Source organism: Cajanus cajan, chromosome 3 (genome assembly GCF_000230855.2).
Source record: "Cajanus cajan strain Asha chromosome 3, NIPB_CcT2T_4, whole genome shotgun sequence".
Taxonomy (NCBI): Eukaryota; Viridiplantae; Streptophyta; class Magnoliopsida; order Fabales; family Fabaceae; genus Cajanus; species Cajanus cajan.
In genome coordinates this window covers 81458348-81472379 of record NC_138519.1, presented here as the reverse complement: position 1 = coordinate 81472379, position 14032 = coordinate 81458348, and the positions used below count along the sequence as shown (strand labels likewise).

At 34.5% G+C, this 14032-nt stretch overlaps 2 protein-coding genes across 6 annotated transcripts; one reads left to right on the top strand and one right to left on the bottom strand.

Moving 5' to 3' along the window:
* The first annotated feature begins 4479 nt into the window (after positions 1–4479).
* Positions 4480–6609, top strand: LOC109803687 (L-ascorbate oxidase homolog). Its single transcript, XM_020365376.3, has 3 exons — positions 4480–4839; positions 4910–6019; positions 6096–6609. The coding sequence occupies exons 1-3, from the start codon at positions 4589–4591 to the stop codon at positions 6391–6393; spliced, it is 1659 nt and encodes a 552-aa protein (XP_020220965.2). The 5' UTR covers positions 4480–4588; the 3' UTR covers positions 6394–6609.
* Positions 6610–7515: 906 nt separating this feature from the next.
* On the bottom strand, positions 7516–12742 carry UBP2 (ubiquitin-specific protease 2). Of its 5 annotated transcripts, XM_083071478.1 has the most exons (4): positions 12474–12742; positions 12058–12120; positions 9082–11804; positions 7516–7961 (listed from the first exon to the last, which is right to left on the bottom strand). In XM_083071478.1, exons 3-4 carry the CDS (start codon positions 11796–11798, stop codon positions 7721–7723), a joined length of 2958 nt encoding a protein of 985 aa, XP_082927604.1. In that variant the 5' UTR covers positions 11799–11804; positions 12058–12120; positions 12474–12742; the 3' UTR covers positions 7516–7720. The 5 variants fall into 5 exon arrangements, with proteins under 5 accessions (XP_082927604.1, XP_082927603.1, XP_082927602.1 ...); XM_083071477.1 differs by lacking the exon at positions 12058–12120 and having other exon boundaries at positions 9082–11811; XM_083071476.1 differs by lacking the exon at positions 12058–12120.
* Between the last annotated feature and the right edge of the window lie 1290 nt (positions 12743–14032).

Below are 14032 nucleotides of genomic sequence, written 5' to 3'. Positions count from 1 at the left end.
TGTGTGTGTGTGTGTGTGTGTGTGTGTGTGTGTGTGTGTGTGTGTGTGTGTGTGTGTGTGTGTGTGTGTGTGTGTGTGTGTGTGTGTGTGTGTGTGTGTGTGTGTGTGTGTGTGTGTGTGTGTGTGTGTGTGTGTGTGTGTGTGTGTGTGTGTGTGTGTGTGTGTGTGTGTGTGTGTGTGTGTGTGTGTGTGTGTGTGTGTGTGTGTGTGTGTGTGTGTGTGTGTGTGTGTGTGTGTGTGTGTGTGTGTGTGTGTGTGTGTGTGTGTGTGTGTGTGTGTGTGTGTGTGTGTGTGTGTGTGTGTGTGTGTGTGTGTGTGTGTGTGTGTGTGTGTGTGTGTGTGTGTGTGTGTGTGTGTGTGTGTGTGTGTGTGTGTGTGTGTGTGTGTGTGTGTGTGTGTGTGTGTGTGTGTGTGTGTGTGTGTGTGTGTGTGTGTGTGTGTGTGTGTGTGTGTGTGTGTGTGTGTGTGTGTGTGTGTGTGTGTGTGTGTGTGTGTGTGTCTCTGTGTGTGTGTGTGTGTGTGTCTCTGTGTGTGTGTGTGTCTCTGTGTGTGTGTGTGTGTGTGTGTGTCTCTGTGTGTGTGTAACGCCAGATACAGTGTGTGTAACGCCTGACATTAGTTGTTGAAGAAGATGTGATGGTGTAATTTATGCAATGTTAAATACTTTTTGTTTTAAGTTATTATATGATGAATGAGTTGTAGAGATGATGTAATACATGATGATTGTGTTGTGAGTTGTTATATAAGGAGTAGATATGTCACTATAAAAAAAATAGGTAATTATTGGCAAAAAAATTTTTGCGGTTTCCATAAACTGCCAAAAAATGTTACATTTGTAGTAAGGATGGTAAGGACTACAAATTATTGACACTTTCTGGCGGTTTTAAACCGCGGGAATGGTAATCGTTATATGTGTTGGCACTTTTTAGCAGTTTTAAACGGCCAGAACGTTCAACAATTTTTTTTATTAAAATTAAACTTAAAAAAAAAACATTTTTTAAATGAAGTACGCAGGGGTATTTTGGGGAAAAGATGAAAATGGAGGCAAACTGCTTTCCTTTTGATGGCGAAACTGAAGAAAATCCATTCGGAAGAGTGAAGCTTCGTTTCGTTTAGTTTTCTTCTTCCACTGAATCCCATGACGAGAGTTAAGCACACGCTAGCTTCTCGCAAGCCTGGTACGTTTCAATTTCAACTTCTTGCTTTTAATTTTTGCAATAACTCTCACTCAATTAGTTTCAGTTATAAAATATAACTAGATTAAAGTATATTATTATAACTTCTTTTGTATTCTTTAATTAAAATCAAAATTTCATTAGTACAACTTACATATTAAGAATCAATTCAATCTAACTTAATTATTGAACAAAATATCAAAATAATTCATAATGCTACAGTTAAATTTTGAATTAAAAATATTATTAAATAATTTTTTGTTCAATTATTATTGCTTGATTAAAAAGAGAAGCTCGGAAAAAAAAATACATCATATCTTTTTTTGGTATTGTAGATCAGCATATTTGAATCTCTTTTTTTTTTTTTTTTATCTAGACCCACATGTATTTATTTTAAAATGTTTATTTTGCTTTGTCCCGTGAGTCTAATTGTCATTCTTTGCAGAGAAAGAGTCTCACATTAAAAAAATTATGTTATGTGGTTTGACGAAAAATGTGAGAAAATTAAAAAAAAAAAAAAAAGGAGCAATTTTGTGGCAGTTTAAAACTGTCAGAAATGTTAAATTAAGAAATATTTAGATGAATTTTGTAGGGGTTTTAAACAGCCACAAAATGTCAAACAAATCAAACAAAAATGCATTTTGTGGCAGTTTGAAACTGCCAAAAACAGATTGAATTTTCTGGCACTCAAAACCAGCGTTTACAAAATATCCGCCACAAACTTTTTTTGGCGACCGTAGATCTGACGGTTATTAATGACGTCAGTAATACCATTTGTGGCAGTTTTTAACCGCCAGAAACTGTCAATATAACCGACACAAATCACACATTTTTTTGTAGTGTGTGATGGGAGATGTGTGTTGACTGAGTTGTATGTTTGCTGTGTAGTTGTGTTGAATATAAAATGTGTTGTTGTTATGTTTGTTGTTTACAAAGTTGAATGTGTGAGTTGTGATTATTGAGTTGTGAGATGCAAATTTGAGTGTTAATTGTGTTGTTTTATTGTTGAGTTGTGTAGATCACTTAAAACTAGAGGAAGGGTTTTCAAAAATTACATATCTCATTGTGTGGATATTGTGTTGTGGTACTCCAAGGGCCCAAATTTGTTAAAAATCATTCTTGGGTATTTGACCCTTGAAATAGATGCTATGTTGTTTCTCCTTTAGAACTTTGTTGATATCATGTGTGGGTAAGGTTGAGGCACACGTGAATGAACACAATATAGGGGTTAAGTCGAGCTATATTAATTACAAGTGACCAACTAAGTAAAGTACGAAGTCAAAAAATTAATTTCAAATCAAGTATTGGAAGGTTATAGTATTTGGAGGGTAGTCGGTAGACTAATCTCATAGGAATTTGGTTAAGCTAACTAGCTAATGTCGTGATAAGCTCGTACCCAATTGTTCTATCCTAACATTAGTAATATACTTCCTTATTTAAGTGGGAACATCTGAGAAACTGAGTTGTTGTGTTGTAGATTTATATCCAACTTGTTGCTAATCTAGCAAGTCGAAAAAGATTATTATATGTTGTTGGTTCAATAAGATCAAGCCACTTAAACTACTCACCCTGTGTAATAGGAGATCTCTTAATTGATATGTGTGATGATGCATATAGTTATTGTGTTGAACATATGACATGTTGAGTTGATTATGTTGTTTATATGTTGTGTTGAATTGTGATGAAATGTGCTACTATGTTGAATTTAAGTTGTTGATGTGATGTTCTGTGGTATACTGTGATGATTTGCGATCGTGTTAAGGATGAGATGATGATGTGACTTTCTTGTGTTGTATATATATGTGTGTGCGTTATTTTTTTTACTCTAGCTTACTATTGCATGTTTCCATATAATGTGGACTACGATGATTATACGTGATATGGGAGTAGGACCGGGATAAGACTGGAGAGTTGTTGTGGAGGCCACCTAGTGGCATAAGAGTTGGAGGATGTTTTGTTTACTACCCAAAGGTGGTAGACTTGTAGAGACAATTGTATAGTTGTTTCACTGACAACTTAAGATGTATAATTTACATTTACTAAATTACTGTATTTATATTACACCTATTTATTTAGTTGATTTTCTTCGTATGCTTAATACGTGTTCTAGTAATTGTATGTCTATGGTTTTAAGTGATATATTTTTCGTTGTTAGTAACTGTGTGGTATAATATATGAACCATATTGGAGCATTATAGTGATTTTATGAAATGATTATTTTAAACATATTATATTATAAATATAATAGATAAATTGCAAATCTAGCAATTTATTTTGTTGATTGATTTGAAAGATGTTACAATTCAAAACTATATTGATTTTAATAATAATATAATAAAAATAGTTATTTATTAGTTAGAGTAAAATAATATTATAATTAATTTTTAAGATATAATGAATATTATAAAAATAATAATAATAAATGATTAATATTTATAAGAAAAGAATTGCGTAAATTATAATTTCCAACCAAATATAAAATAAATAAAAATAGTGCTAATGATGAATATAAAAATTATTAATAATTTATAAATAAAAAAAAAATATATATTATACTATTCTTATATAATTTCAACAAAAATAAAAATGTTACTAGAATGATAATATATTAATGAAATAAAAATTTAATAGTTGATTAATACTATAAGTTTTAAAAATAAAAACAAACTACTAAAATGATAATATATTAATAATCTAAAATTTAAAAAATAATATTATAAAATAAATATAATAAAAATTCTAAAACTAAAAATTCAAAAAAAATAAAAATATTTATACACATATACCTGGAAATTAATATATTTATTCTAGGTTGCTTATTGAAATACAATAAATTAAATTAATTTTATAAAAATATATTTTGATTAAGATTTAAAAAAAATAGTAATTGGCTGAGAAAAAAATATTTAGTTTTTGTACGGATTCAAAAAGAAAAAAATAACATTTAGATTAAAAAAAAAGTAAAGATAAAAAAATTAAAATAACAATTAAAAAATTATAAGAACTTAATTATAATATTAACTATTAAATAGCATATTGAGTGACATATCAATTATGTCTATGTAGATAATAGATAATAGTAGAGAGGGCCTATTTATAAATCGCAGCTAAGTACCGTGAAACATCTATAGGGACACGAACTAGTTTGACGAGAAAAACAGAAAGGGGTGAGAGGAAGCACGCGTTCCAAGGAGCATAAAGTAATGGAGAGTGGGAGATGTTTGCGTATAGTGTGAATGGTTGCGAAAAAGGAGGACATGCATATGTGATATATGTATTATGTATATATACAAGACAAGAGGCATGGGTTATCCCCGACGATAATAAGAAGAGCAAGAGACTTGCTCCACTGGAGAATAGCGGGACAAAGAAAAAGTAGTTTTAGGAGAAAAGAATAAAAGTAGTAAAGAAAGATGGGAAGGGTAATGTTTGTGATCTTGCTATGGCTGTCGGCCGGGACATTATTGTCGGTGGTCCGGGGTGAAGACCCTTATCTGTTCTTTACATTTAACGTTACTTACGGCACTATCTCTCCATTGGGTATACCCCAGCAAGGCATTCTCATCAACGGGCAATTTCCAGGACCCAATATCAATTGCACCAGCAACAATAATCTTATGATCAATGTGTTCAATAATCTGGACGAGCCATTCCTTTTGACATGGTATGTATGTATGTATGAATAATATTAACGTAACATGCATGGGTGTTTTACTCTCTATTAAAATTTGCAGGCATGGTATCCAACAAAGAAAGAATTGCTGGCAAGACGGGGTTGCGGGAACTAGCTGCCCCATTCCTCCGGGGACAAACTTCACGTACCATGTGCAGGTGAAGGACCAGATAGGCAGCTACTTCTACTACCCAAGCACAGCCATGCATAAGGCAGCTGGTGGATTTGGTGGCCTCCGTGTAAACAGTCGCTTGCTCATTCCTGTGCCATACCCTGATCCTGAGGATGACTACACCGTTCTCATCGGTGACTGGTACACAAAGAGCCACACCACTCTGAGGAAGCTCTTGGATAGTGGCCGCTCCATTGGCAGGCCTGAAGCCGTTCTCATCAACGGCAAAACAGCTAAAGGCGATGGAAAAGACGAGCCACTCTTCACCATGAAGCCTGGAAAGACCTACAAATACAGAATATGCAACGTTGGCCTTAAGGCCTCCCTAAACTTCAGAATCCAGAGCCATTCCATGAAGCTTGTCGAGATGGAAGGCTCCCACGTCGTGCAAAACAACTACGACTCTCTCGACGTCCATGTAGGAGGATGCTTCACTGTCCTCGTTACAGCGGACAAGGTGCCAAAGGATTACTACATGGTGGCTTCCACACGTTTCATCAAGAGCGTTCTAACATCTAAAGGCATCATCCGTTACGAAAATGCTAAGGCTCCTGCCTCACCCGACCTCCCTAAGGCTCCGCTTGGTTGGGCTTGGTCTGTCAACCAATTCCATTCCTTCCGATGGAACCTCAGCGCCAGTGCCGCCAGGCCCAACCCTCAGGGCTCCTACAAATATGGTAATATCAACATTACCCGTACTATCAAGCTCGTCAACTCAGCTATTAGGACAAAGGGTAAGCTCCGTTATGCCCTCAATGGTGTCTCCCACGTCGATCCCGAAACTCCGCTCAAGCTAGCTCAATACTTTGAAATTCCGGACAAGGTTTTCAAATATGATACTATCCCAGACATCGCACCTTCTGACGTTGCAGATTCTCTATCCGTACAGCCAAATGTTCTTAACATTACCCATCGCGACTTCGTCGAGATCATCTTTGAGAACCATGAAAAAACAATGCAATCCTATCACTTGGATGGTTATTCCTTCTTCGCACTAGCGTGAGTATTCATTAATTAATTCTTCTTAATTAGGCTACTTCTTCAATTTGCTTATATATTAATTAATTGCATGCAGCATAGAGCCAGGCAGGTGGACCCCAGAAAGGAGGAAGGACTACAACCTTCTTGATGCCGTGAGCAGACACACAATTCAGGTCTTCCCAAAATGTTGGGCGGCCATCATGTTGACATTCGACAATGCTGGAATGTGGAACCTAAGATCTGAGCATGCTGAGAATCGCTACTTAGGGCAACAACTCTACATTAGCGTTTTGTCCCCTGAACGTTCCCTCAGGGACGAGTTAAACATGCCAGATATTCAACTTCTTTGCGGTCTTGTAAAGAATTTGCCAAAGCCAGCACCATACACATAAGAACAATAGAAGAGTGTAGATAAAGGGTTCGAGTACATCGTTGTGTCTCAACCCTTTTAGAAATGCCTTACAATTCTTTCCAAATAAAAATTTTTGTTTTGTTCACTATGTATTATGTATTTTCTAAGTAAAAAATGCATCTCGATCTCTCTAGAATCAAAGTGATGTACCTTATGCATTTTTTTTCACAAATGAGACGTGATTTTAGCCATTCGAGACACAGATCCAAACATGTTATAAGATTTAATCCATGTATCATTGTATGTAAATATTAATTCATCTCGCCTCTCACTTATACACAACGGTCCGTTTTGATCTATTCGTCATATGTGTATTTTTGCATCCGAAACCCGTTCTGAAAGGAGAACGGGTCGTTTTCCTTGCAGTACGGGCCATTCTGCAAGGAGAACAGGCCGTTCTCCTCTCAGAACGGACCGTTCTGGATCCAGTTTTACACCATACTTAGATACAAAAGTACAAAAAAAAAAAAAAAATTTAACAGCTCAAAATTCAATTCTCCGGAAACCGAATTCTGAACGTGAACAGTGAAAGGTGTTATTTGGGTAAATAAAGTGGTACAGGTGTTTTTTTTGGTAAAAATTTTTTTAAAAAAATTTATTTTAGTAAAAAATTCGTTAAATGATACACAAGCCACCGATGGCCGATGGGTTTATTCGTTTAGAGACAACAGTTAGACAAACAGAATATAAAAAATATTTATAATGAAATGTCGGTACCAAACCAGTGCGAGTACCGACTCTCATGCTCACACGTAACCCACCCTTTCCAAGCCTGCATTTGAGCTTTATAAAGCCCCAACCCCAGAAAAAAAAAAATCAAAATCCTTTCAGAAGTATAGAGAAAAACATTCATAACAACAATATTGCCATTTTAAAAAGTCCAATTATGTCTTTTATTTTTAATCAGACTTATTTTTATTCATAACACTAATCAGAAGGTCTAAAATTATTTATTTGTGAACTAGGTCTAAAATTTTGTGCATAAATAAATTATCACTAATATCATGACTAAATTTTAGAATGAAGTTGAGCATTTGTCGGGGAAGAAAGGAGGGTGGAGGTTCACTGTTTTAGACAGCTCAATAGCTGAAATTTTTGACAATAGGCGCCAAAAGAAAAAATTTACTTTTGATTGTATGACATCGCATTGTACATTCAAGTTCAACAACTCATTACATGTCGAAAAAATGGTATATAAAATTGCTTTTACACTCACCCGCAATGATTTATCTCCCTCTCAAATTTATAAATTTAGTAAACCTCTATATCTACCTCGGATGTAAATACGTAAAAAGTAGACGTTCCACTCAGTTTTTTTCGTAGAATAAAATGTATGCCTCACAGCGAAGAACTTCATCAAGAGAAACTTCACGCACATATGCATCACTTGCCTGATACCATGTGGAACCCTCGCTCTCTTTATCTCCCTTCCCTCTGTTCCTCTGCCCCCCTTTAACATATGCAATATAGTGACCCCCTCTCATAGTTCCCGAGTGCTCCACCACACCAACCAAGCGGTATTCATACTTTTCTTCAATTATGCACCTGCTTGAATAGAATTGGGAGTAAATCACATGCCAGTATGTCAACAAAGTACTAAAGAAAAGAAGGAAATAAACTAGACAACTACAATCAAAATAATTCATTTACAAATTGCAATGGTTTGGAATTATGTCTAAATATTTCTTGTGATATAACTAAAATCATAATCCTTAACACTTGGGTAAATATGAATTAAACGCAAAACACATAGAAGCTTCTATGAAGCACCAACTTCGACATGACTAATATTCAGAATATAGGACATCAAGAACAATGCATACATACTCACAAAAAGAATACTAAGAGAGATGACATCTACATCGGACAAGGATGATATAGGGGAAAACTACAACAAAAACAGGAGAAATTATTAGGAGATTCGTGACCACTTAATCTCTAATTAGTTTCTACATAATATGTAATCAAGTATTATTATTTTTTTCTGATAGTTTGAAAAATTTAAATGTATGCTATATAGTAAGTGATTGAGACTTAGTAGTCTTGGTCTTGGACTACCTAATACACTTGTCTGACATCCAACAACCAACACACGCCTCCAACACCCACACAGGCTGGAGGAGTGGCTGACAATTGGCAACAAAAAAAAAGGAAAAAACCAATGGCTACTGACTCTAGCAACCATCACACCGGAGAAGAGCTGCGACTAACAACTAAAATGCCAACTGGGTTTCCTTTGCAAAGATGTTTACGTTCAACGGAAAAAAGGGTTCTGTGCTTCATAATATTTTAAATGATTTCAATTTTTAAATAATTTTATATTTATAATATAATTTGACTTTTTAAACATATATATATATATATATATATATATATGTGTGTGTGTGTGCGTGCGCGTGTGTTAAAAGCGTCCAGCCAAGATAGGTGCGGACTCACGTTTCTTAGCCCATATCCAAGAGGTGTACAAGCTGAAAATAAATCTTTTACACATGCAACACAGTAGAGGAGTGTTCAACACATGTCAAAGGCATGTCCGAGAAGTTTTAGTGTCCAAAACAATGTCCAACATGCCAACACGCCATTCTGATGGGGTGTTTGTGCTTTATAGAGAAGCATTAAGCACTTATTGTTCAAACTTCAAACAGGATCTAGCAAAGTAACAAAATACCTGGGATCAATATACGGTTTAATATCCATTGTTTCCCTGAAATTGACATGGCCATTTAATTTACTTAAGCGACCACGGGCATCTTGGCTGAACCTCTTCAAATGAATGGTCAGGACTGGTGGAGCTTTATAAATGAGGACCCTCTTAGTAGCATCCCTCTTCACTTTCACACTTTTGGAGTCAACCTCTTCTGAGTCATTGTTATCATTGCCTAACATCGGAGAATCTCTTATATGCATATTTTCAGTAACACAAGAATCAGCAGCTAACTGACTGCAGCTTTCTTCATTGCGTGCATTATGAAACTCTGTAGACTGCAGTTCATCATTATGTGTATCTTCCATTTCAAAAGCCCCACTATCCCTTTCATTAACAATTAAATTAAGCTCATCTCTTTGACCATTTTCAAGCTCAGTGCCGTGTTCAACACATGAAACCAAACTTTCTATATTTCTGTCATTTTTTGAGTCCCCATTTTCAGTGGTTCTGACCTTAACAGAACAAGAGTTAGCTGCAGAAAATGGTTCATCACGACTTCCAGTCTTATTTCCATCAGATACAGCTCTTGCCTGCTTTTCATCTTCCATCTTTTGGCGTTGGAGAACTTTTGAACAGTTTTCACAATGCCATGCATTTTCATCGGAGAGAAGCTCAGGTTTTATAAAATGAGCCAAGCAACTCTCTACAGAGACAGGAGAATCTGTATCATCTACTTCATCTGGATCAGACTCACTGTTGCTTCCAATGATAAAGCCAGCTTCCATGACCTCGTTACACGAGGAAGGTCTAGGAGCAGGCCCGGCAACAACTTCAGGCTCATTGAATAAGTCACCAATTCCATCAAACTCCAATTCTTCTTGACCACCACCCAAAACTGATGAGGAGGCCTCGCCATCTCCTCCAATGATCTCAGCAGCCGAGGACCTTTCTTCTTTGTATGGAAGTAACAGCACTTCTGAACCTTGAACTTGTAACGGAACCTCATCTTCCCACCCATTTGCTGAAGAAAAATTGGGTCTTAGGTTTTGATCATCCTTAAGGAAACAAGCAGGACCACTAGATTCACAGCTTTCCTGTACATGGAATTCATTTAAACAATCATCTTTGCTCTCAGTATCCCGTACCTCTGGAGCATCCACCTTTTGGGAAATGAAATCACATTCATGAATCATTGTTTCAGCATCCACATAATCCAGCCATGTAAAATCATCTGACACTTTCATTGAACCATTGTCAAGCACTTGCACATTTTGAGACTCTCCAACAGTAACCAAATTAGGTGAAGACAAGTGAGCTTTATCAGCTACACTGTGTATTTCTTCGGAACCTAACAGTGTAGAATCACCAGAACAAGTCCCCATCTCTCCAGCAACTGATATGATTGACTGATCAGGGCAAGATGATCTGTGGCTGGATAATTGGTTTAATTGAACTTGAACAGGTAAGGGATCAGTATCCCTGTTAACTTTAACTCGAGTTTTTCCACCTTTTTTTGGTGGAAGTTTTGCCTTTTTGGTTCGAGATACTTGTTGAGCCTTTCGAGATGGAGGTTTCTTAGTTGGAACAGGCAGTGAAAGATCTAAAAAAGGTTCGTACACTGTTGAGAAATGCCCACATTCTATGCAACGCACGGTACTAGATATCTGACCCCCAAATAAAGCGTCAACAAATGTATTGGAAGAGATCCCATCTCTTTTGGGAGAACCATTCTGTTTCCTTCCAGCTAGTTCCTCGGTACATAATCCATCCAATAAACAACGGAGCAATTCGTGGCTGTCATGCTGCTGATATCCTCGAAATTGGGGAGACCTTGAACAGACACAGCCAAAAAAAGATCTAGGATTTATAGCACTTTTCAATCCTGATTCAGGGTTTGTTTCAGTGAAAAGCTTCTTCAATGAACTAATGAGTGGCCCAACAGGGGCATCTAACTTTAGAATGTTGTCCCGCAATCTATTCATAGCTAGCAGATTTTGCATGACTGAATTGAAGAAGCAAGTATTCCCAAGATTAATCATACCTCTAACTACATAACCACCTTGTCCATATGAATCATTTGTTAACAGAGCACTTGACTTAATTTCTGGAGTAACACTTCCATCCCCAACGGAAATTTCCTCATTATCACCAGAAGATTTTTCAATTGATCGTCCTTTCAACAATTTCACAACATCAGGTAAAAGATGACTTGATTCATCAGTTTTTTCAATTTTATCAACTTGAATAAGCATGTTACAAGAAAAACACCAACATAATTGTGGCTTATCAAAATGAACCACCAAGGGGTGCCGATTTTTCCTCGCATGCCCTACCACATGGCATTGAGGGGTTATAGGTAGCCCCACGCCTCCACAGGTATATTGACCACACTCCAAACAAACCCATATAGACTTTGACTCAGATTTTGAATCTAATGATGCACCACCTTTCTTCTTTCCATGTTTACCTTTTCCTTTACCGCTCCTCCTATCAGTTGCACCTTCCCTACAATCTTCACACCTTATTGATTCAGAAGACCCAATCTTACTGGACAATCTGTTTAAATTAACCCCTTTTACAAGATGAGAGCAAAAATTTATCTCTTTTGCAACCACAACCCCCTCATCAACAGACTCAACAGTCGGGTTGCATGATTCCGTAACCTTTTTTGCCAAATGGGAAGTAACCACCTTCTCCTTAGCAGAAGCTCGGCTCTTCTTTCTGACTTTCTTTCCCATCGGTTCCTGTAATCTAAAAGAAATCAATGAACTCTGCCAGCACACAACAGACGAGATAACAGATATCCGGTCCCTCTAACTAATATCAAATCCGACCATATGCTACCCATTATACACATGCAAATACAACCGGGAAAATTCAAAAATCATTCTTTTCTTCTTCTTTTTTTTTTACCTAGAAAACAAAAGACGTGGGAGAATTGAAACGAGATATTCAAGGAAATGGAGCCGAGCTATAAGTGAGTGACAATAAACTAACCAATCCAACCCTGTGGCACGAGGACGATTATAAGGCATAAAATCTTATCCAATAAGTGTTGACCTGGAAAATGATAATTTCATAGTAAAGTAATATCATGCAAATGTGAAATGTTTAGGTTTAGGGGTTAGAAAAACACCAACAATTGGTGATCAGAAATAGTTGGAACCGCAGAGAAAATGAGATAAGTGTGAAGTGAATTTAGTAGCATGTATAAAAAGAAGAATTGATACATTGGAGGGTTCGCAGAGATAAAGATTATGGAATGAAGGAAGGAGGAGAGTGGAATAATGTAGAGATGCAGGAAGTTGAGATCGAAAATTGGGAAAGGAGAAAGATGGGGTGATTGAAAGCATATATTTATGAATGGTTTAATCGTAAAGAAAAGAAACAACGCAAAGTGAGTATGAAGGTACCTGGAAGTGGAAACGCAGGAGAAGATGCAATCTGGAAGGTGAGTGAGTATTGATAAATAGATAGATGATAAGGAATAGGGATTGGTGGCAAGAGTCTGGTATGGTGTGAGAGTGGGAATAGATGCCTCTGAGGAGAGGAGAGGGGAGACGAGACGTGCAGGGTTTGGTTTGGTTTGGTTTGTTTACCAGTCCAGACGGGTCACTACCCCGATCCGCCCCCCTTTCCAGAACACAACAAACAAATATACCCTAATCTTGCTTTGCACTTCCACAGTTGCACATATAACTTAAGTATGTTTCCTTCTCCATTTTTTCTCCTCTTTTTACATAAACTCTTTTAACTATTGCCATTAGTTCAAATTTTGCATAATATTCGTATAAAGTTAATCATCTATAGTAAAGTTTTTTTATCTCGATAATTAATCATATTTTTAAATAATATTATATCAATTACTTATTTAATAAAATAAAAATAAAATAAAATAATTTAAAAGATATAATTAATTGACAATGTAAAAAAATTTATATTAATAATATATAAATGATTAACTCATATTTATATGTGCTTCTATCAACTAAATTAGAATAATTTTATCGTACAAATGTATTTTTAAAAATTATAAGAATTATTATTGTTTGACGAAAACGTCTCACTTTATTTTCTTCAACCAATTCAATCTCCTAGCACATTTTAAAGATAAATATTTTTCATATTTTAAAAATACTCATATATTATAATATATATTATAAATTATTTATTAAGAATATAATATATAATATGTTCAAAAATATGTATTTATTATATTATAATATATAAAAATTCAAATATATTTATTAATCATAAAATATAATTACATAAAATAAATATTCTTATGTACACTAAACAAGTTATATATATATATATATATATATATATATATATATATATATATATATATAATAGGTTATGCACTAATAATATAAATTAATTTTACATTTTCATCTAATCACAAATGATTGTATATATTGAACTTGTTAAAAATATCATACTAATAATGAATTATAAGTTCTTGACACTGTTAAATTATTTTGCACTATGAAAAAATTATCAACAATTAATTATAAGTTGATGACCTAAAAGTAATTTACAATATTGTACATTATTGTCACTAATATTTTAACATGTATAAGGTATAAATGTATTTATTATATATCATTAGATTTTATAATAAAATATAAATAAATAAATATTATATTTTAAAAAATAAATTATATTTAAAACATGTATAAATAAATATATAAGTTATATTTATATTTATAATAAATAATTTATATTGTAACACAAAATTATTTTTATTTATTGATATTTTATTTAAAAAAATTAATAATTAATTCATAAATAATTATAATAAATAAAAATTAAATTATATCAATAATTAAAATAATTATATAATTCAATTTTTATCTATCATATTTATTTATGAATTAAATTTTAATACTTTAAAATAAATTACTAATAAATAAAATTAATATTATATTATGATATACATTATTTATCATAAATTTAAAATATAATTTAT